The sequence below is a fragment of the Lodderomyces elongisporus genome, chromosome 1 (genome assembly GCF_030384665.1).
Source record: "Lodderomyces elongisporus chromosome 1, complete sequence".
NCBI lineage: Eukaryota > Fungi > Ascomycota > Pichiomycetes > Serinales > Debaryomycetaceae > Lodderomyces > Lodderomyces elongisporus.
This window is the reverse complement of record NC_083673.1, coordinates 2,905,841-2,925,798: the sequence shown is the minus strand read 5'-3', so window position 1 is coordinate 2,925,798 and position 19,958 is coordinate 2,905,841. Positions and strand designations below refer to the sequence as shown.

General features: G+C 36.5%; 10 protein-coding genes across 10 annotated transcripts; 5 read left to right on the top strand and 5 right to left on the bottom strand. All coding sequences in view use genetic code 12, as the record gives it.

Annotated features, from left to right (window-relative positions):
- Window positions 1–119: 119 nt before the first annotated feature.
- ABZ2 (Aminodeoxychorismate lyase) lies at window positions 120–1,064 on the bottom strand (the record flags this gene model as incomplete). The annotated part of the gene is made up of 1 exon (XM_001528518.1): window positions 120–1,064. The coding sequence occupies one exon, from the start codon at window positions 1,062–1,064 to the stop codon at window positions 120–122; it is 945 nt and encodes a 314-aa protein (XP_001528568.2).
- A 626-nt stretch (window positions 1,065–1,690) lies between these two features.
- PVL30_001052 (uncharacterized protein) lies at window positions 1,691–2,611 on the bottom strand (the record flags this gene model as incomplete). The annotated part of the gene is made up of 1 exon (XM_001528517.1): window positions 1,691–2,611. The coding sequence occupies one exon, from the start codon at window positions 2,609–2,611 to the stop codon at window positions 1,691–1,693; it is 921 nt and encodes a 306-aa protein (XP_001528567.2).
- Window positions 2,612–3,219: 608 nt separating this feature from the next.
- On the top strand, window positions 3,220–6,231 carry PVL30_001051 (uncharacterized protein; the record flags this gene model as incomplete). The annotated part of the gene is made up of 1 exon (XM_001528516.1): window positions 3,220–6,231. The coding sequence occupies one exon, from the start codon at window positions 3,220–3,222 to the stop codon at window positions 6,229–6,231; it is 3,012 nt and encodes a 1,003-aa protein (XP_001528566.2).
- A 683-nt stretch (window positions 6,232–6,914) lies between these two features.
- Window positions 6,915–8,012, top strand: UFD1 (ubiquitin fusion degradation protein; the record flags this gene model as incomplete). Its single annotated transcript, XM_001528515.1, has 1 exon — window positions 6,915–8,012. The coding sequence occupies one exon, from the start codon at window positions 6,915–6,917 to the stop codon at window positions 8,010–8,012; it is 1,098 nt and encodes a 365-aa protein (XP_001528565.1).
- Window positions 8,013–8,207: 195 nt separating this feature from the next.
- On the bottom strand, window positions 8,208–8,852 carry HPT1 (hypoxanthine-guanine phosphoribosyltransferase; the record flags this gene model as incomplete). Its single annotated transcript, XM_001528514.1, has 1 exon — window positions 8,208–8,852. The coding sequence occupies one exon, from the start codon at window positions 8,850–8,852 to the stop codon at window positions 8,208–8,210; it is 645 nt and encodes a 214-aa protein (XP_001528564.1).
- Window positions 8,853–11,134: 2,282 nt separating this feature from the next.
- Window positions 11,135–13,858, top strand: LHS1 (lumenal Hsp70 protein; the record flags this gene model as incomplete). Its single annotated transcript, XM_001528513.1, has 1 exon — window positions 11,135–13,858. One exon carries the CDS (start codon window positions 11,135–11,137, stop codon window positions 13,856–13,858), a length of 2,724 nt encoding a protein of 907 aa, XP_001528563.2.
- Window positions 13,859–14,428: 570 nt separating this feature from the next.
- PVL30_001047 (uncharacterized protein) lies at window positions 14,429–16,333 on the top strand (the record flags this gene model as incomplete). Its single annotated transcript, XM_001528512.1, has 1 exon — window positions 14,429–16,333. One exon carries the CDS (start codon window positions 14,429–14,431, stop codon window positions 16,331–16,333), a length of 1,905 nt encoding a protein of 634 aa, XP_001528562.2.
- A 169-nt stretch (window positions 16,334–16,502) lies between these two features.
- Window positions 16,503–17,537, bottom strand: cdc16 (the record flags this gene model as incomplete). The annotated part of the gene is made up of 1 exon (XM_001528511.2): window positions 16,503–17,537. The coding sequence occupies one exon, from the start codon at window positions 17,535–17,537 to the stop codon at window positions 16,503–16,505; it is 1,035 nt and encodes a 344-aa protein (XP_001528561.2).
- Window positions 17,538–18,487: 950 nt separating this feature from the next.
- On the top strand, window positions 18,488–18,781 carry PVL30_001045 (uncharacterized protein; the record flags this gene model as incomplete). Its single annotated transcript, XM_001528510.1, has 1 exon — window positions 18,488–18,781. The coding sequence occupies one exon, from the start codon at window positions 18,488–18,490 to the stop codon at window positions 18,779–18,781; it is 294 nt and encodes a 97-aa protein (XP_001528560.1).
- Window positions 18,782–19,058: 277 nt separating this feature from the next.
- NCB2 (negative cofactor 2 transcription regulator complex subunit ncb2) lies at window positions 19,059–19,508 on the bottom strand (the record flags this gene model as incomplete). The annotated part of the gene is made up of 1 exon (XM_001528509.1): window positions 19,059–19,508. One exon carries the CDS (start codon window positions 19,506–19,508, stop codon window positions 19,059–19,061), a length of 450 nt encoding a protein of 149 aa, XP_001528559.2.
- Window positions 19,509–19,958: the final 450 nt, after the last annotated feature.

The window sequence follows — 19,958 nt, the reverse complement described above, 5'->3', positions numbered from 1 at the left end:
AATTTGTTTAATTTTACGAAATTCTTCTTTTTTTTTTTCTTTTCTTCTTGCTTCCTCTTTTTTTTAACGAAATATTTGGGAATTAAACATTCTCTTGCAACATTAAATATTCCGTTTGCTCACCTGACAATCTTACCTTTGACAACTCCCATGATTCCATTAAACAACAAGACTTCAGTTCCAGGTTTGACCTGGTCCATAGTAATAGTCTGTTCCACAATATAGTTTGTTCCCAATAAATATTCTCTTGTTACCCCGCACAAGCAACCGGAACTTAGCAATGGCGTTATCCATTTTCCATCACTCGGTCTTTTAACTGCTACATTCGTGATTGATCCTTCCATAAGTTGACTCTGTTGATTATACAATAGAACTTCTTCGTGACCTGGGTTTTTGCCTGGCAAATTCGCCCTAGCTTTTGTATACTCATCTCTTTTCGTGGTTTTAAAAGATGTAAATGGCGAGATATGTGTCGGTGAATTATTTACATAGACGTCCCACACATTATCAATTGCATAGTCAAATTGTTCGTTTGAGCTCATAAGGAGCTCGTTTCCAGATGCGGCTTCGTGGATATCCTCAGATATCGCCTCATATTTTATGTGTAATAGGCTTTGCAAGCTCGACAATTTAGCTGTATTATGAAACTCAAACTTTGCCGTGCCATCCAATTGAAATAATGCGCGAATCTTGTAAGGTACATCAACTTCTTTATTCAATCTCTCCATGTTTTCAACTATTTCCCGGAATAGATAGTCATCGGTGATTTCAAAGTCCAATTGAGTTCCACTTTGCATGATGTTGCGATGGAAAAACCTCATGGTGAATTTTAATCGATTAGCATGTTCTGACAAAAATAGAAAATTTTGTTTAGCTATCTCTTTAAATCCTTTCGGCTCTGTTGTGGAAAGTTGTGGATCATATCTGATTGTTTCCAAAAGTTCAAATTGAGAGGAAAACGAAGAAGAGTTCCGCTGTTGTTGGCTATCGCCCGCATCTGGCCTCAGCTTATCGAAATACCCCTTGTGTATTTGCAACAATGTATCATATGTATTGAGAGACATGGATAAAAGTATCTACTTGAAGTCTTCAATGTGTTGTTTGCGTAGATGAAATTTTGAGTACTTGATGAAAAAAAAAAAAAGAGAAGAAAAGAATCGAGTCTATTGCTATTCTTTTTTTTTTTTTGGTTTTGGTTTTGGTTTTGGTTTTGGTATTTTCAAGAACAGATCTCGTACCGTACATTTCGCTACGGAATTCGATTCATTACGTAATTGATGCAAAATTATGGTACATGCTTACTCTTACAAACACTTTTGTTTTTTTTTTTGTTAGTAAAATTAAACAATAATAAAAAACGAAACACAAGAAGTTAATCTTTTACCATAATTATGGTGTTAAAAAACGGATGAAAGTAAAAGATGGAAGTTTACAGTTGCATGTGTTTAATTATAATGCAAATTCTGATGTAACTCATCAGTTGAATCAAAATGAATTTGCAAAACTATTTATATCTACATCTTCTTTACATACAGAAAAAGAAGAAGGAAAAGGGATGAATGAAATAATGGGGGGAGAACTACAAGTTTTTACATATATATATATATCTGTATGTATGTATGTATGTAGAAAAAAAAAGGTGGAAGGTCTTTATTAAAAGGAAAACGCTGCAAAACATATTTCCTGTTCTCTAATACGGTCGGAAACGCTTCTTTTCTCTCATTAACCTCACTTTCTCTTGATCAGCTTTAAACTTGCTCAACAAATCATTCATTTCCTCCTTCTTCTTTTCTCTTAACTGGAATCTATAGAAATCTTGTTTCTCCTTCTTTTTCAAAGAATTCTTTGCCTTTTCACTCTCTACTGTATTGGCCAACTTCTGTTTTCCCAAAATTCCGGCTTTTGTCTTTCTATGAGACCCAACAACTAACGTGAACCCATCTTCGTCAACCATATTGGCCTGTTGTTGTAACTCTTCAATGCTCTCCTTCTCAGCTCTGTCAAAATCTTGCAATGCTTTTGCAACTTGCTCCGATAACGTTTCCTTATCGAGCACCTGCAGTTCGTATGCATGTAAGTAGTAGGCAGATCCCATAGGCTTGATTGGCCACTGTTTAATTTCAGATTGTTTCGATGTGGTTGTTGTTGTTGTAGTAGTAGTCGTTGCTGCAGCTGATGAGGACGAGGACGAAGACGAGGACGAGGAGGAAAGTTTTTTTAGTGCTGTGTATGCAAGTTGTAAAGATGCCTTGTCTACAAACGTGACAATCGCTGAGTTCTTGGGTAGCTTGGTCGCTGTCTCATCAACAGTGCTTAAGGGGAGGTCAGAAGTAAGCTTGGTAAGATTTATCCAAACATCCTCGGAGCAGTTTGTGAGGCTCGAAGTCGTGAAACTTTCCACAGTTGAGCCTAAGGCCACTTCTTGAAAAAACTTTTTGATTGTTGTAAAGTCACACGATATAGGCAAGTTGGAAAGAAAAAGAGACCTCTCATTAGTATTCAAAGGATCATTCTTGGCATCATGTTTCTTGAAAAATATGTATTGCGTGGATTTGCTGTCTGGTAATTTAACAGGGAGAATACTGAATCCCTTAATCTCGAATTTACCCATTACAGATCAAAGCTTATTGCCAATGTATTCTATCTGCTTGAGTGTACAATTTGATATAAACAAATTTCTAATACTGTTCCTTGTGATAATTAAAAGATTAAAAGTAATTTGTGGTTAGAGCATAACAACTAAAAGAATGAGAAAGTTGTTATATCCTTCAAAGTGAGAATTAGATGAGTGTCGTGTACAATTGACCATATGAAATTTTTCATAGAACTCAGTAGTTGTATCACAAACAAACAAACAAACATCTTGATCTTCTCTATCTTTTCCCACTTTTTGGCAAGAACGATAGAAAGACGAATCTATTCTTTAACTCAACTTTCGGATAATTGATTTGATTTTGCAAGCCAAAATCGAAGGCCAAAAAAAGAAAAAAAAAATTCTTTTCAAAGCAAACAATCACCTAGTAAAGCTTGATTGTTATAAGCATTTGATCAAGATATTCATCAATTTAAAAAAAATATTTACATAAAGATACATATATATATATATATATATACTTGTATTACGAAAAAGAGAAAGAAGAAACGAAAACTCGTTATTTATTAAAGTTTCACATATCCTATCATATCGGTTTTCTATTTGCAAAGTTTTAGCAGACGACAATGGATAAGGACTCTTTGTTGAATGCCTTGAAAGGCACCCTTGACTCAAATACACAAGTGAGAAAAACAAGCGAGCAGAGCTTACATGTTTATGAACAACAACCTGGTTTTACTAGTTATTTATTAGACCTCATCACTGAACTGGGGACCGACCAGGGTGTGAAAATTTCCGCAGCGATTTTTTTCAAAAACAGAATCAACAACTACTGGATTATCTCCGAGCACTCGAAGCAACCTACATCTTTTTTCATTCAAGAGAATGAAAAGTCTGTCATAAAGGAGAAAGTGATTGATACTTTGGTCAAGACATACCAAGTCCACCAAATCAAATTTTCATTAGCAACAGCATTGAATAGCATACTAAGCTTTGACAAATGGGATGATATTATCCCACTTATATCCAAAATGTTAGCATCCCAAGATAAGGATCAGATCTACGTGGGGTTAATCTGCCTTTATGAATTAGTCAAGAGCTATAGATGGTCTGGAGTTGAATCTAAGAACTTTGTTAATCCAATGATGGAAGATATAACGCAGCAGTTGTTTCCAGCCGTTGAGGCTTTGGCTAATACCATTGTGGAAAGTGAGAGTAGTAACATAATAAGCGATGAAATGCTTTACCTCATCATCAAATCATTCAAAAACGCTACGTATTCGTCACTACCATCCTATTTTCAAGACGCGAACAAATTGGGTCTTTGGTGTCAAATCCAGATAATGATCATCAATAAGCCTTTGCCAAAAGAAGTATTGGAGGAAGATATGATAGAGCAACGTGTACTTCACCCCAGGGTCAAAACTGTCAAATGGTGTTTTGCCAACATGAATAGGCTCATCAATAGACACGGTGGTGGTGTTTTGTCAGCTAAGGGTGATCCTGCATTTATTTCTGCATTTTTATCGAACTTTGTACCTCAGATCTTGAGCTCGTATTGGAAAATTATTGAAGATTGGGCTTCGAGAAAAGTATGGTTAAGTCCAATATCCTTGTTCTATATGATATCTTTCTTGGAACAAGTGATTGAAACTCCATGCTGGCCATTAGTTCAAGAAAAACTTGACGCAATAGTAAAACATTTAGTTCTTCCCTCTTTGCAAGCCACAGAAGAGACAATTGAATTGTATGAGGATGACTCATTGGAGTACATCAGAAGATTCTTTGATGTCAATAGAGAACAAAAGACGGGAGATGTGGCTTCCATCAATTTTGTCAATAGATTGGCCAACAAGAAGTTTGGTGAGAGCATTGGTCTTTTGTTTGGTGTCATAAATGAAACATTTAGCGAGAGAACCCAGAACCGCGGAAATTTGGAGACTGCTTTGAAGACAGAAGGTGCCTTGAGAATTTTATCCACAATCTCTTACAAGTTAGATGATGCATCGTCGCCATGCGTTGGACAGGTTGACAAAGTGTTGGAAATGTTTGTTGCGCCGGAGCTTTTGCATGAACACTCAATTAAGACTCCATGGCTAACCGCACGTGCTTGCGACACTGTAGCAATGTTCCATACACACCAATACCTGGATGTCAATGTCTTGAGCAATCTATTCCAAAGCATCATTAGATGTTTTCAGGATGAATCACAGTTTCCAATTCAGCTCACAGCAGCTGATGCTTTAGCAACATTGGTAAACCAAGATGCTGTTGCCGAACAAGTTGCACCTCAAGCGCCACAATTGATGGAAAATTTGTTGGAAAAGTCCAAAAAATATGAAAGCGATATTCTTACAAATGTCATGGACACTTTTGTGGAAAAATTTGCAAGCAACTTAGAGCCATATGCTGTTGAGCTAGGCGCGAAATTGGTTGAACAATTTTTGCGTTTGGGAAATGAGATTTTAGAACAGCAGAGTTCAGGTCGTGTTGACGAAGACAAAGAGTACCAAGCCGGCGGGTTGCTCAATACATTGGTTACACTCATCATATCTATGACTAATGCCAAAGAAGTTGCTACAAGACTCGAGCATGTTTTGAAAGAGTTGGTGGTGTTCATTTTTGAGAACGCCATGATTATATTTTTGACTGATGCTGTAGAGATTCTAGAGTCTTTATTAGAGTCGAGCGATGAAGTTTCACAAACAATGTGGTCCATTTTCCAAGTGGTGATTGAATCTTTTGACACTTATGCATACGAGTATTTCGACCAGTTGCAACCACTTTTTGCTGCAATCATCAATAAAGGTTTTACAAGCCCTCAGATGACAGTAGACGTTCCATATTTCCAATCATTCTTGACTATTTGTTTCAACACTCTCAAACAAGAAGAAACGGACCCTATTTTTGCACACTATGCTTTTGAAGATGTGGAGTTGACCATCTTGGCCATGGGGAGTAGAATGGCTCCGTTTTTGCCAACTTTATTAACCGAGATTTTTGACATTTATAATAACTTGGATGCGCAAGATGCATTTGATGGCCACATGCTTCATCGTTTATCCTTGCTCAAAGTATTGTTTGCGTCTATTTATGTTGACCCAATCAATACAGTTCAGTTTATTAATTCAAGGGGTTTTTTGATTGAGTTTTACAGGTTGTGGATTGCGCACTCTGACGATTTCCAAAGTGTTTATGGATGTAAATTGCAAATGTTGTGTGCCATGGCCATTGCCAAGAGTGATGCCATAAAGCAAATTCCAGAAGACCTCATCGGCGAAACTGTGGACTTGTTGTTGGGCAATGTTGCTGCTTTGCCTAATGCCATTCAAACAAAGAACGCCATTCTTTTGAGTGAAACGAGTCAAAAGGATCAAATCAAGAATGAATTGGAAGGCAAGCTGGAATACGAAGAGATTGCTGATTTGGAAGATGAATATGAGATGGATGAGGCAGAAATGGAGGCATTGAAACAAACTCCAATTGATAAAGTAAATGCATTTGAAGAGTTTGTTAATTTCTTTCTCTCGGTGCAACAAAATGATACTGAAAGGTACCAAGTGTTATTCAGTGATTTGGACGACAACAGAAAGGAACTCGTCGAGAGTTTAGTAAAAGTTACTCAACATACAAAGTAAAGCTATATCTTTAGGGAAGAATAATACGTTGATTCATGTTTTTTCACTAGTTTTTAGCACTAGTTTTTAGCACTAGTTTTTAGCACTTGTAACTGTGAATGTAAATGTAAATGCATTTTTTAACAATCTTTAAATATATTAGTGGATATTTAGATGTATCTGAATATGATTAATTATATCTGAGTGTATCGATGGATTGATAGATTAGAAGGGCTACGGCGTGAGGGACGGGGGACGGGGGAGGGGAGGAAAAGCGGAATGGGGTTGTAATTGATATTCACCAGCTGGTAGCGAGCTCTTGTCGGTCGGAAAATGTGGGAATAAAAGAGATGGAACAAGGGGGAAGGAGGGGGGTAAGGAAAAGGCGAGTAAATAAATAAATAAATAAATAAATAAATAGGCAAGTGGAAAAAGTGCGGTAATACTTAGTGCACACAATTGCGCTAATGGCGAAACATTGAGTTCCACGACAGCTGCAATCGATTAAATACAGAAAATCATTATTCAGACCTCATTCTACGAACCATATTTCTCAAACTTCTTTTTCCATCCTTTGCATTCACCTATTTACCAGCTTAATCCACTTCAATTTACTTTTCATTAGTTTGCTTTATTTTACTTTACATCCTACTTTTTTTTATTCCCATTTGTTGTTGTCTTTTTTTTTTGATTGAATCCCTCAAATGTTTTCAAGTTTTGGTTCTTCTATGTTTGGTGGTGGCGTTCCTGGCTTTGGAATGCCCATGAACAACAAATTTGAAGAATATTTTCGATGTTATCCCGTATCGATGATGCCAGATATGATTCGTAAAGACGATGCCAATTACGGAGGCAAAATATTCCTTCCACCTTCTGCATTACAAAAATTGACTATGCTACATATCAGGTATCCAATACTTTTCGAATTGAAGAATGAACAGCAAGATATCACAACTCATAGTGGTGTGCTTGAATTTATTGCTGAGGAAGGAAGATGCTATATTCCACAATGGATGATGAATACCCTACAGTTACAACCGGGTAGTTTGGTCAAGATCAATAATTGTGATTTGGAGTTGGGTAAATTTGTCAAAATCGAACCGCAGAGCGTTGACTTTCTCGATATAAGTGACCCAAAAGCAGTTTTGGAGAATGTATTGCGAAAATTCTCGACCTTGACTGTGAATGACGTGATTGAAATCAACTATAATGACAGTGTGTATGGTATCAAGGTGTTGGAAGTGAAGCCTGAAAGCAGTGGACATGGTATATGTGTAGTAGAAACTGATTTGGAGACTGATTTTGCTCCACCAGTGGGGTATGTTGAGCCCGAATACAAACCAAAGAGTGTCACGCCAATGGACCAAAAGCCTATCAATCCAAGCAGTGTCAATCGAGGAGCAGGGGCTGCTACAATGGCAAAATCGATAAACTATGCTCAAATAGTTAGTGATGCATCGAATGGAAGCTCCAAGTATGGAGGTTTAGGACAAAAGCTCTCGGGGAAAAAAATCGAAACACCGGCATCATCGTCAAAGGCATATAAAGTAGAAGATCTAGACCCCGATGCTCCACCCGTGCCTTTAACACTCCCTGATAACCAATTGTTCTTTGGTTTTCCGGTAGTGCTTCCCACGCAAGAAGAGTTGGACGAAGATGTGAATGAGAAGCAAAAGCAAGCAAAAGCATTTGGTGGTACTGGTCAATCTTTAAGACAAAGTAAAAAGAGAAAGGACAAGAACACAACTTATCCCGCGCTAAAGAACCACGAAAGAAGCCCTGATGTGATAGAGATTGATTAGAAAAGTAAATAAATAAATAAATGAGTGAGTGACTGAGTGAGTGAGTGTATACGTAGCTTTTATTTAATGTTGAATAGAATGCTCTAAAAACACGCTTAAAAAAGAAATCATTTCAATAATAACTTAAATCTATCGTCTATTATTATCAAATAGTAGCATTATTCTTATCATAATTTTATTTAACTCTAATTATAACTATTGTTCTGGGGTATTTGATGGTAAAAAGACATCATTGCCTTGTTTCTCGGCCATCTTTTGGTGGAAAACAATGTCAGTGGCCTCCCATGGGTATGCAATCCAACAGTCAGGAACTTGTCTTGCGGCAAAATAGTTTCCAGTCTTCATAATTTCATCAGGCAACTCGGCTTTCTTTTTCTTGTCCTTGTCATGCAAAACAAAGATACCAAATTTGGTGCTCTTTGGGTCTGCATTCTTAGCCTTGGCTTGTTCTTCAACATCTTTTTTCAATTCCGAAACAGCGTAATGCAAAGTGGTTCTGGTGTCATCGACTTCATCGATAATCAATACGTTTTTCCCCACCAAATCAACCTTGGACTGGTTATAGTCAATCCATTGAGTTCTAACCACTTTGGTACCTGGTTTTTCTTCAACACCGTCAGAGTTGATAATCTCTTCATAAAGCGACAAGATGATGGCCATGATTCGCACATTTGGCTGACCTGGCTCTTTCAAAAATGAACGCAACATTCTTGCTGGGATGAATCCACCACCACCGATTGCGATGATCAAGTCAGGTTTGAATTGCTTAATCTTCTCAGCAGATTCTTGACATAATTGGTGGACGTTATTGTATGAAATGTATGTTTTCTCGTCAGACATTGTTGAACGACAAAAGCTAATTCGACAAATACTTTGGCTACAAGTTGAAGGGGTCGATGGTCGAGACGGCCCAAGAAAGAAGAAGGAAGGAAAGAAGGGAAGAAGAGTAAAAAGAGAAGGAAAAGATCTGGTTAGTGTCAATTTTTTTTTATTCTTTTTTTTTTTGTTTTCTAACACATGATTGCGCGGAATAGTATTACAACTTCATCACCAAACAAGGCTAGAATTTTACGTACTTTTTTTTTTTTTCTTTTCTTTTTCTTCTTTTCCTTCTTCTTCGCATCAATTTTTTCTTGCGATGGGGAAGAGATTAATGGTCAATATACTCACCTATATTCTCACTATGCTTCTAGTGCCTCTAATGGAAGCTTTTGTTGATATAGATTGCTTTCGTTATCTACTTATTTTGGTATAATTAGAGTATAATCTACTGTTTTTAACAAAACTTTGAATGTCGAGTGAGGTGTTGCATGAGAATAACTATGATAAATTAAAGGATGTAAAAGTGCTCCCATAGATATCTCTATTAGCACTCGGTATCTCCGTTGGAATATTCTATTTTGTACTCGTATCAAAGCCACGCATGGTTACCAGCCACAGGGCACAAGGCACAAATCTCTACTTGTTAAAAAGTTAACAGTACTCTTGAACAAGAAAAAGAATAGAGAAAAAAAGAACAAAGAACAAAGAACAAAGAGCAAAAAAAAAAAAAAAAAGGCGTTTAAGCAAAGCACAATCTACACTAGATAACTGGTAACGGGTCATGATTAACGTATAGAGGAGAGTGGATAATGAAAAGGAAGTAAAAGACCAATGATAATATTAGATCCATCATAATAAACTTGAAATACGCTTCATAAACTGAGTCAAATGGGCAGACACTGTTTAGCTATCAAAAAATAAGAACAAAAACAAAAATGAAAATGAAAACTAAAATAAAAATGAAAACTATAATAAACCTCATTTGTTGTATATAATATCGAATGGCTTTATTGTTTTTGAGATCTAGGATACAATTTTTCACAAAAACTTGAAATTAGAAGTGTCATAATGAAACACATTTCACGAAACACAAGACATCCTGATCTTTTAAAAAATTTAGTTAGATAAACCACTCTTTTATCTTACGGTTTCATCATTCTTGTCATTTGCTTTCGCATTGGAACCAGGATCCTCAAGAGGCAAAAAATAACACGTCGACATTGAAAAATTATAACCATTTCTGTTTTTGATAACAAGAATTAGTATCGTAACCACAATTGATGTTATCACCGTTGTTTAATTAAGCACTTTAAATATGTTTTTTTATTCTACCATTTCAACCATTCTATCGTTGATGCAAGGAAAATATTGGTATATATTCTCATCCTTGCATTCATTTAAAGGCTCTGCAACCTTCCTAGCTTCATCTTTGTAAGACTTATCAAATTTTGTTTTTTGTTTCAAAAGAAGAGTTCAAATTAGTATATAAACATTGGTTTCCTTTTTGCAAACTAGATTAAAAGCCGAAAATGCTTTTTGCACCCAATTATATTTCAACAAAATTCAAGTCTATTTGAAGCAAAAAAAAAAAAAAAAAAAAAAAAAGAAGAAAAAAAAAACTTCAGTAGCAAAAACTTTTTTCATTGCGCAAATTGGGAAGAAAGGTGGGATATGTCTGTTCATGGAGTTAAATCTTACAATGGAAGGAACTCCCCCTGTCGAGACTCATTCAAATGGACTATGAAAATTGTTGCCTTCGTCAAAATAATTAAACTATTGATGCTGAAATATAAGTACCTTTGACAGCACCAACAGTTTCAAGTGGTTGTAGTAGCAGAAACAGAAGAGGAAGAAGTAGTTATTATTATGACATTTAGGGAGTAGAAATTTTATGGAAAAAGAGAGTGGAATTACCCAAATAGGAAGTCCAACTACATTAAATTTTTTTCGTGGGGGGAGAGGAGGGGGGGGGGGGGAGGAAAAGAAAAGAAGAGAGGCTCGGTATTAGTCACGTGCACCATTTTGTTTTTGACCCTTTTTTTCATATTATTATTTTTATTTTTTATTTTTTTTTCGGTTGTTGTTGTTCTTTAATTACGTATACACAAATATTTTGTTACGAACTTGATCTGGAGAATTCCATTTTCTTCTTCTTTGCAATTTTTTCGTTCTCAAAACTTTCACCTTCATTCCAAACACAAGTTAAATTTACACACAAGAACTTTGCTTGTTCATATTTCTTTATATAGTACGCATTACCTTCTTCACAAATATATCAACAACTCGAATTTTGCTGAACAATGGTCAACGTACGAATTGTCAAATTACTCTTTGGTTTGTGGCTTGCTGGCTCCACAGTACTTGCAGCAATTGTTGGTATTGACTTGGGCCTGCAATTCACCAAGAGTGTCTTGCTAGCTCCAGCTGTTCCATTTGACGTTATTCTCACTGATGAAGGTAGTAGAAAAGACCCGACAAAAATTCAGCTATTCACTGATGAAAATTTGGCACAGGACTACCAAAATCAACTTATTTCACTTGCTTTACTTGTGGATGAAGTTAAGGAACGTGCAGTTAAACACTTGGGAGAAAAGTCTTCATTATCGTCGGCGTCCAAATCCATTATTGACGTGGCACTCAACATCCCAGAGTCTAGCTCGCAAATTGTGAGACAGGCGTATTTAGATGCTTTGAGTTTGGCCAATATATCGAACGTCTTGGGTGTGGTTGAAGGTGGATCAGCCGTTGCCCTCAATTTTGCTAGCAATAAGGAGTTTACAAACAAAGACAAAGAGTATTATATGATTTACGATGCAGGGGCCGGCTCTACCAAGGCATCGCTTTTTTCAATTAGAGTAGCAGCCAATGGTGAAACAATTGTTGAAATGGAGAGTGCTAGTCTGAATGATAATATAGGTGGCAAAGTCTTGACCAATGCCGCATACGAGATAATTCTACAAAAAGCGCTTAACCACTTTGGTATTGAATCCTTGCCAGAAAAGACATTAACCAGATTACGTCAAGTTGCCGAAAAAGCCAAACTCATCTTGTCTGCCAATAATGAATTTAGCACCGTTGTCGAATCAATATACGGCGATGAGGACTTCAAAGTATATATAACTAGAGAAGAGTTTGAAGAGTTAAACTCTGATTTGATGCAACAAGTCACACAGCCGGTTTTGGATGCTTTGAAAGAGGGTGGTCTCAAAGTTGAGGATGTTAAGTCTGTCATTTTCAATGGAGGTTCAACAAGAGTTCCCTTTATTCAAAAGCAAATCACATCTCTTTTTGGTGATGACAAGATCTCTAAATCGGTCAATACGGATGAGAGTGCTGCATTGGGAACCACTCAAAAGGGTTTGCAATTCAAGGTTGACTCTACCAAGGGGCCTCAATTGATTGAGAAAAGTTTTCACAACTACGAAATAGGTGTCAATGACAGTGAAGAGCAAATTTTGGTATTTGGCAAAAACTCAACCTTGGGAAGTATTGCAAGAATAGAGCATGACCCTGTTGAAGCATTGTCGTTAAACTTGTATGAAGATGGAACACTTATCAAAAGTTTTAATTTTGATCAGATCAATGATAAATTGGCATGTAAAAAGGATGAGAAAAAGCTTGTGACTACTTTTGAATTGGATCAGAACAAGTTGTTTAATTTGGTTGAGGTTGAGGTTGAGTGCCGTAAACAAAACAAATCATTCTTGGGCAATTTACTCAAGAAGAAGGACAAGAAGGTAGACGAAGTAGAAGAAGAAGTAGGAGAAGAAGAGGAAAAAGAAAAAGAAATAGGAGAAGAGGAAAGCAAAGACAAAAATGAAGATACTAATGACATTGAAGAAGAACAAGATGATTTAGCAGATGCAGCATCCAATGCTACCGACAAAAACAAAACCGAGTCTACGAAACCGTTAAAGTCCAAAGCTAGAAAAAGTGCAAGGAATAAGAATACCAAAATCTCCATCCCCAAGTCTACTTACCCCCACGTCAAGCCTCTTGATAGAGCAACTCGTAAAGAGTTTGCAGCAGAAATTAGCCGCTTGCACAGTTTGGAGAAGGCCAGATTGGAAGTGGAATTGGTTAGAAACGAATTGGAAAGTCAAATTTATAAATTGCGCGAACTTCTTGATGAGAATGAAGAGCAATTGCTGCAAGAGTTATCGGAATCTGATAAGCAGGTTTACTTTGACTATATGGATCAAGCCATTGAATGGTTTGATTTTGATAGTGACGACTCTTCTGTCGATGATTTGAAACAAAAGATAAAAGAAGTTGAGAGTAAGCAAGCAGAAGTCAAGAAATACGTTGATATGACCAAGACCGACTTATCAAAGGAAGGAATGAAGAGGTTATATGAGGATGGAACAAATTTGATGATGAGTATCCAGTCTAGCATGTTAAAACTAGGCGAGGGAGTTGCTGAAATGAGGAAAAAATACGAAGAGGCTGGTTTCAATTTTGATAAGGAGAATGATAAAGCCAAGATCAAATCAGCAGGACAAGAAGATCAAATGCTCAATTTTGACAGAAACTTGCAAGAATATAAGGAGATCATTACAAAAGTTGGACAGCTTGTTGATATGTCAGACAAGAAATTCAACAAAATTGAAAAGACTGAATTATATCAGTTTCACGATATGTTAGCAAAAGGTGTTAGTGAAATGGTACTTGATCTTGTTAAAATTGAATCAAGCCACATGGAAAGAATGAAACTATTTGATGAGCAATACGATAAGTTGGTTTTGAGGCAACAGCAAAAGGAGTATAGGAAAAAAATGAGGGAGGCTGCAAAAGAAGCAGAAAGAAAAAAGAAACAAGATGAACACGAAGAAAAAGAGCAAGACGAAGATGATGATGATGTTGAAGAAATTGAAAATGATACAATCAAGATTGTCTCAGAGAAAACAGTTGATTCTGGAAGCAATACCATCAGTACTAGCACCGATTCGTCTCCAGAAACAACTTCCTTTACACAAGAAAATGAAGTAGAGAAAGAAGATGAATTGGAACATGATGAACTATAAATATTAGCTAAGTTTTGAAAAAAAATTATTATTATATAGATATTCGGGGAATATTAACAAAAATTGAACTAAACGACAAACAAACAGACAAACAAAATATAGAATACTAATACATGCAATGACCATTCTATTTAAGCTTTTGACTTAAATTGGATTTTCCTGTCTTAAACTTTGTAATTGAGTCCGTAGCTGTAAATCCGGGTTTTTAGAACAGTATTTTTGTCTTTTGTCTTTTGTTCCTTCCTAAGCAAAAAACTAAAATATGAAAGATTATTTAGTGATGATGAATAGATAAATGGGAAACTGAAAAAAATGAAATACAAAAATTAAATGAAAAACGAAAAACGAAAAACGTAAAACGTAAAACGAGAACCGGAAAAAAAGAAAACGTCCCAACTAGTATAAGTGTGGATTGGTATCACCTCAAAGTCTAACCAGAAAACAGGAAAGAAAAGAAAAGAAAAGAAGAGAAAACAGAGAATAAAAATTAAAATAAACCAGTTCCATTGTATTATCCAGCACCTACGTATACTATAATCACATTAACCCAACCAATATCCGGCCAACAGTATGTCGACTACATCGCCAAATGGATATTCACGGAAGAGACGCAGTGATGATACTAACGAAGAATTGTCGACAAGATCATCGCACTCAATAAGGTCTGGTGATCGCTCACACCGTGCCCCATCATCTCATTCACAAGCATACCTGCTGACACAGTCACCGTCTTATCCAAATGATTATCGACAACAGCAACGATACCAAGGGCCTGATTATCCAAGACATAATCAATACCAGCGCCTGAATCAGCAAGGACACCAACAAGATAATAATTATAGGGATCGTGGAAGAGAAAGAGTATCAGGTAATCAAGATCAACGGCATATTCCCCAGGATAGGAGAGGCGGGTCCTACAATAACAGTACTGGCTACAGTAGACTGAGACAATATGACTCTTACAACAGGCAACCGTATGAAAACAACCGCAGATACCAGGGAAATATTGGTCCAGGTGCCAGGACACTGATGCAAAATGTCAGCCAAAATGATGATCAACATTTTAATCAACTGCAACAACAACTGCAACTGCAACAACAGCATCACTTTGCGGTACAACCAGAAGTCAGAAAAAGTAAGGAAGATTTGTTGAAAGAAATTGAGCATACTCAAAGGACTTTAGAGAAGTTTGCAGAAATTCAATCAATCGATGAAATTAGAGTCATAGACTCAAGATGGGGAGTTAAACCAAAGGGGTTTGAGAAAGTTAGTGCACCAAGGGCTAAACTATCTGGATTGTTCCCTTTGCCTGGGTATCCCCGTCCCGTTGATTTTACGAAACTAGAAGGATTGGTTAAGGACCGTCTACTGAACAGTAATGATATTTTGAACGAAGTTTCGAAGATTGATCCGGGTGATTCTAGGGCTGCTAAAACTCTCATTGTTGAGAACATAGTCGACATTGATTATTTGAAAATCGTTGAGTTTTTCAATGACTACTTGAAGAGGATTGATTTTGAACAAAGCTCAAGTAATAATATACATAGCAAGCGGAAGTTGAAAGACAACAAGACTTTGGTTATTGAATTCAACAATAGTGAATGCGCGACAATCATATACTCGCTAAACGAGACGCAGTTGCTTTTCAACGCATACAAAAGAGACGATGTACCTAGAAAAGAAATCAGTGAAAAATACAAGCTATCAATTTCACGACCTAGAGAGTACGCTGTACAAGATGATAATTATGGAGTTCAAGGTGCATTGCTCCCCTCAACAGGGGAGATTCATGAAACTGTCAAGGATAGCCCAAGAAAAATTGCTCTTTTAATCACTCCCAGTACCACATCCGATCAGGTGATGGAAAGCCTTGAGAAAATTGCACCTTTGCATGCTATGCAATACTACAGACAAAAAGGTACTAAAGAGCCCTTGGGATTGGTCTTTTTAGAGTTCAAGAAGCAAGACGATGGCAAGAATAACTACAATGATAACAACAATGACATCATAGAAAAATTAAAACGATTATCATTTGTTACTAATGCATTTTATGCATGCGGTCGTACAAATGCTTACGTTCAAAATGGTTCAATCGATTATAATACGATTCCGAGATTAGTTCGAGCAGACACGGTGCAACCGCAAAGAAAATCTAATGTAATTCAAATCTTGAATGCATTGTCGACCAAGGAACTCGTCGACGACGCGTTGGTTGAGTTTGCCACGAAAGATATTCGAAATGAGGCCAGTAAGCATGGAACAGTCAAGTCAATAAAGATACCTCGACCAACCAATGATTTGGTGCCCGGATTACAACAATTCAAGGTCCCTGGTGTTGGAAAAGTTTATATCGAGTTTGATGACCACGAATCAGCCCTCAGGGCTATCATGGAAATGTCGGGAAGACTGTACAATGACAGAACCGTGCTTGCGACCTATTTTGATGCTGACGACTATAGCAAGGGCTTGCTATAGCTTGCCATAGCTTGCGCGGTGCTTTTATTTTTAAAAATATTTTTTTTTTTCATGAATACTTATTAATGAATATTCTTTTGTGCAAATTTATCATAATTTGATTCTTTCTCTTCTTTCTTTACTTTTGTTCATCTTTTGTGTAGTTTAATGATCGTCAAAAGCTTGGTGACTACATTCCATTTTTAATCAAAAACTCTTTTAACCTCTCGGGGACTGATCTGTCAAAACCATGTCGTGCAATAAGCTCATACAATTCCTTTGGTAATTCTGGGATGAAACTTAAGCTCAACTTTATGATCTCGCTTTCTTCCAAGTTTGGAAAATTTCGCAAAATCTTCATTGGCTGATCGGATTGCAAGATTGTCAGGCGATTAATGATTAGTTGGGCAACAATGAATAAAATATTCATGTGGAAACCGTATGCAAACAAAAAATCCCATAATTTCAAGACTGCTTTCAATGGAGGGGTGCAGGCACTCAAAGTCAATACTGATGGAAAAGCAAAGATTTCCGTTTTCAAAAACTTTGAATCAAGGTAATTGCTTAGTACAGGATCAATAATCTTTAGCACAACATCCACCAAGCTCAACCCCGTGTGTACACCATCCAAGTTTGGAGTTATATACAATGGAATATGTATGGTAGTTAAAGTGTGAAGGATGGCAAAAGCCTGCGGCTCACTTTTATGACAACAAAATGCAATGGGTGCAAGTAAGACATTCAACCCCTGAACATAGCCAACCTTTGTTGTCATGCCTATGCATGAAAGTATCCGCACAAGCAGGTCTTCTGTAACTTTTTGATGAAACTTCAGGTCATTCATTAGGGTTCTGAATGTGTCATTTTTTATCTTGCTCAATAACTCTGTAGATATCTTTTGCTCCAGGTCAGATAATAAATTCAAGTAATTTTGGGTCGAAAATGTAGGTGTGCGAATGAGTATAGACCACACATATGACCTATACGGACATTGATCGTAGCCATCTGGAATTGAAAGTCCTTCTACAAGAATCATATAACGGAGTTGGGACAATCCTGTGTCTAAAAACAATTGTGACGAACTAATAAATTGTTCAATCGAATCCTTCCTTCTACCTTTCAAAACATGTTGTTGTTGTTGCTGTTGTTGTTGTTGTTGCTGTTGTTGTTGTTGTTGTTGTTGTTGCTGTTGTTGCTGTTGTTGTTGTAGCTGCTGCTCTTGCATTTGTTGCTCTATTTCATTTGCTTCTTGGTTTCGATATTGTTGTTGTTGATGTTGATGTTGTAGTTGTTGATGATGATGTTGTCTCATAGTGTTATTAGAAGATGCTCTGTAGTTGATTGAAGTAAAAGATATTAGTTCAAAACATGTGAGCTCCGAATTGTTTATTTATCCAGAACAGGAACTGTACTTGATTTTGTGTGTTGTTTTTGGACAATACTGTATTCATATTTATCCCACTTGTGCGAAAGCTCCAAAGCTGCTGCGCAATGAAGATAACCGTTTCGTTCAGAGGCTAGTGTCAAAGAAAACTGAACTCTTTAATCATCTATCCTGTTTTGATTATCTATTTGACCTCGTTGTTGTTACAAAAGAATATGTAATGCATACTTGAATGAATAATCAATAAACAACGACGGCATTATTTAAAGCAAAAAAAAAATATATATATATATAAAAGAAAAGAAGCCTACATACTACTTTGCAAGAGATATTGATGAAAAAAAAATTCTTTTTCTTCAAAGAAGAATAGCCATTCATATTCTATCTATTCTATACTTGTTTCTCTAATGGTTTTTCCTCTTTTGCTTTTATATGTGAACCTCTCTTATCCTGTATTCCAATTTTTTTTTTCGATTCTGTTAACTTATTTTAGATTGGTGTAGATATTTCTATATTGGTGTTAAGTTTAAGTTCACCGATTTCTCAATTCCATTTGAGGATTTCAGAAACCAAAGTTTACGCGCAACTATCACCACTACTACCACCACAACTACAACTACAACTACTACCACCACAACTACCAACTACCACGACTTCTCTCATAGTTACTAACGAACCACCTTTGGACCGAAGAAGGGCAACACTCTTATTACACAATTTTCTACAAACAACTTGGCGTTTTGGCACTATTTATCGCACTTGTAAACCGGTAATTCAAAAACACAACAACAATGTTTGGATTGGGAAAACTATTATACGTTGTGATACTCACAATCAATGGAATTGCTGTGCTTAGTGAAGATAGGTTTCTAAACAGAATAGGATGGGGGTCAACAACGGGATCTTCGAACGGCAATGTGAATATGCAAAATCAGTTTAATCAATTTAGTTCAGGGTTAGATTCAAGCGAAGGCTCAATAAAGACAAAGCTAATAAACTTAATCAGTGCCGTGAGAACACTAATGCGCATACCGCTAATTGCCGTAAATATTGTCATGATCTTATATGAATTGTTATTAGGTTAGACTGCACCATTTTGCTTTCGATGCTCTTTCTCGTTGGTTTTATGGATTTGGAAAAACAAATAAAGATCATTTTTTTGTTGACCCTTTTCTTTGTTTTTTTTTCAACTTTGACTTTTTGAGTGGTATTAGATACGAGAGATTCAAGGAGGTTCATGTTTTATAACTCATTCGTTATTAAGTTGATATTCGAACTGAATTTTTGTTTAGTTATGTTACCAATTACATATTTAGAGTGACTGAAATTAATACCTAATAACCACATATTATTACAACTTATTTACTCTTGTTTGACTTCGTGTGTCGGCGAGCCTGATTGGCTTTGTAGACGGTCCCGTGATTTTTTGAATAATTCTTCCTGCTGTCTCAATAACTCCTCTTCACTCAATCCTGAGTTTTGGAACTTATTGTTTCTTTTCTCTTTGCCTTTTAACAATTCCTTTTGTTCACTTAGTATTTTGTTGATAATCTCAAGGTAGTTGTGGAAATCCAATTCCTCCAAGGCTTTCACCACATGGTCTGACGCTATTGTCTTTTTAGCTTCCTTTTCTGCTATTTCGTTCAGTTGTGATGATAGCATCATTATGAATTCAATGCTGCACTCAGTGATTGCTTCACGTGCTTCTTTGGTGATGGCAATATCCTTGGGAAGTATTTCAGCAATGATTTTTTGCACAGTTGCTCTTGGCAACGATAACTCCTCGGCACTTGACCCAGCGTGATCTGACATATTTATTAAAGTACTTGTAGCAATGTATATGAATACGTGAGCGATATTAACTATAGTTGATGCTTTTAGGAGTTGCTAATAGTTGTTGCGACTTGAAGCTTTATATTCGCGTTTTGTAGTGAATGTTTTGGTACATACAATTTTTTTGTCGCGTGGGGCTGCTGAGAAAGCGTGGAGAGAAAAAGGGAGAAAGAAAGAAAGAAAGAAAGAGAAGGGCCAAAAGCCAATTTCGTGATCATGTCAGCCACATTTTTACCATTGTCGTTTTGGTCAACAACCCATCTTTATCTCTATGTTTATTATAAACACTTATGTCTAAATGCAAGTCTATCATAATGAAAGTTTCTATTACAAATTGTGTTGTTATCTCTTTTGTCGAACCATCATGGTAGTGCAACAAGATTCTTATACTGCTTCTGCAGCAGGTTCATCATCATCATCTTCTTCTTC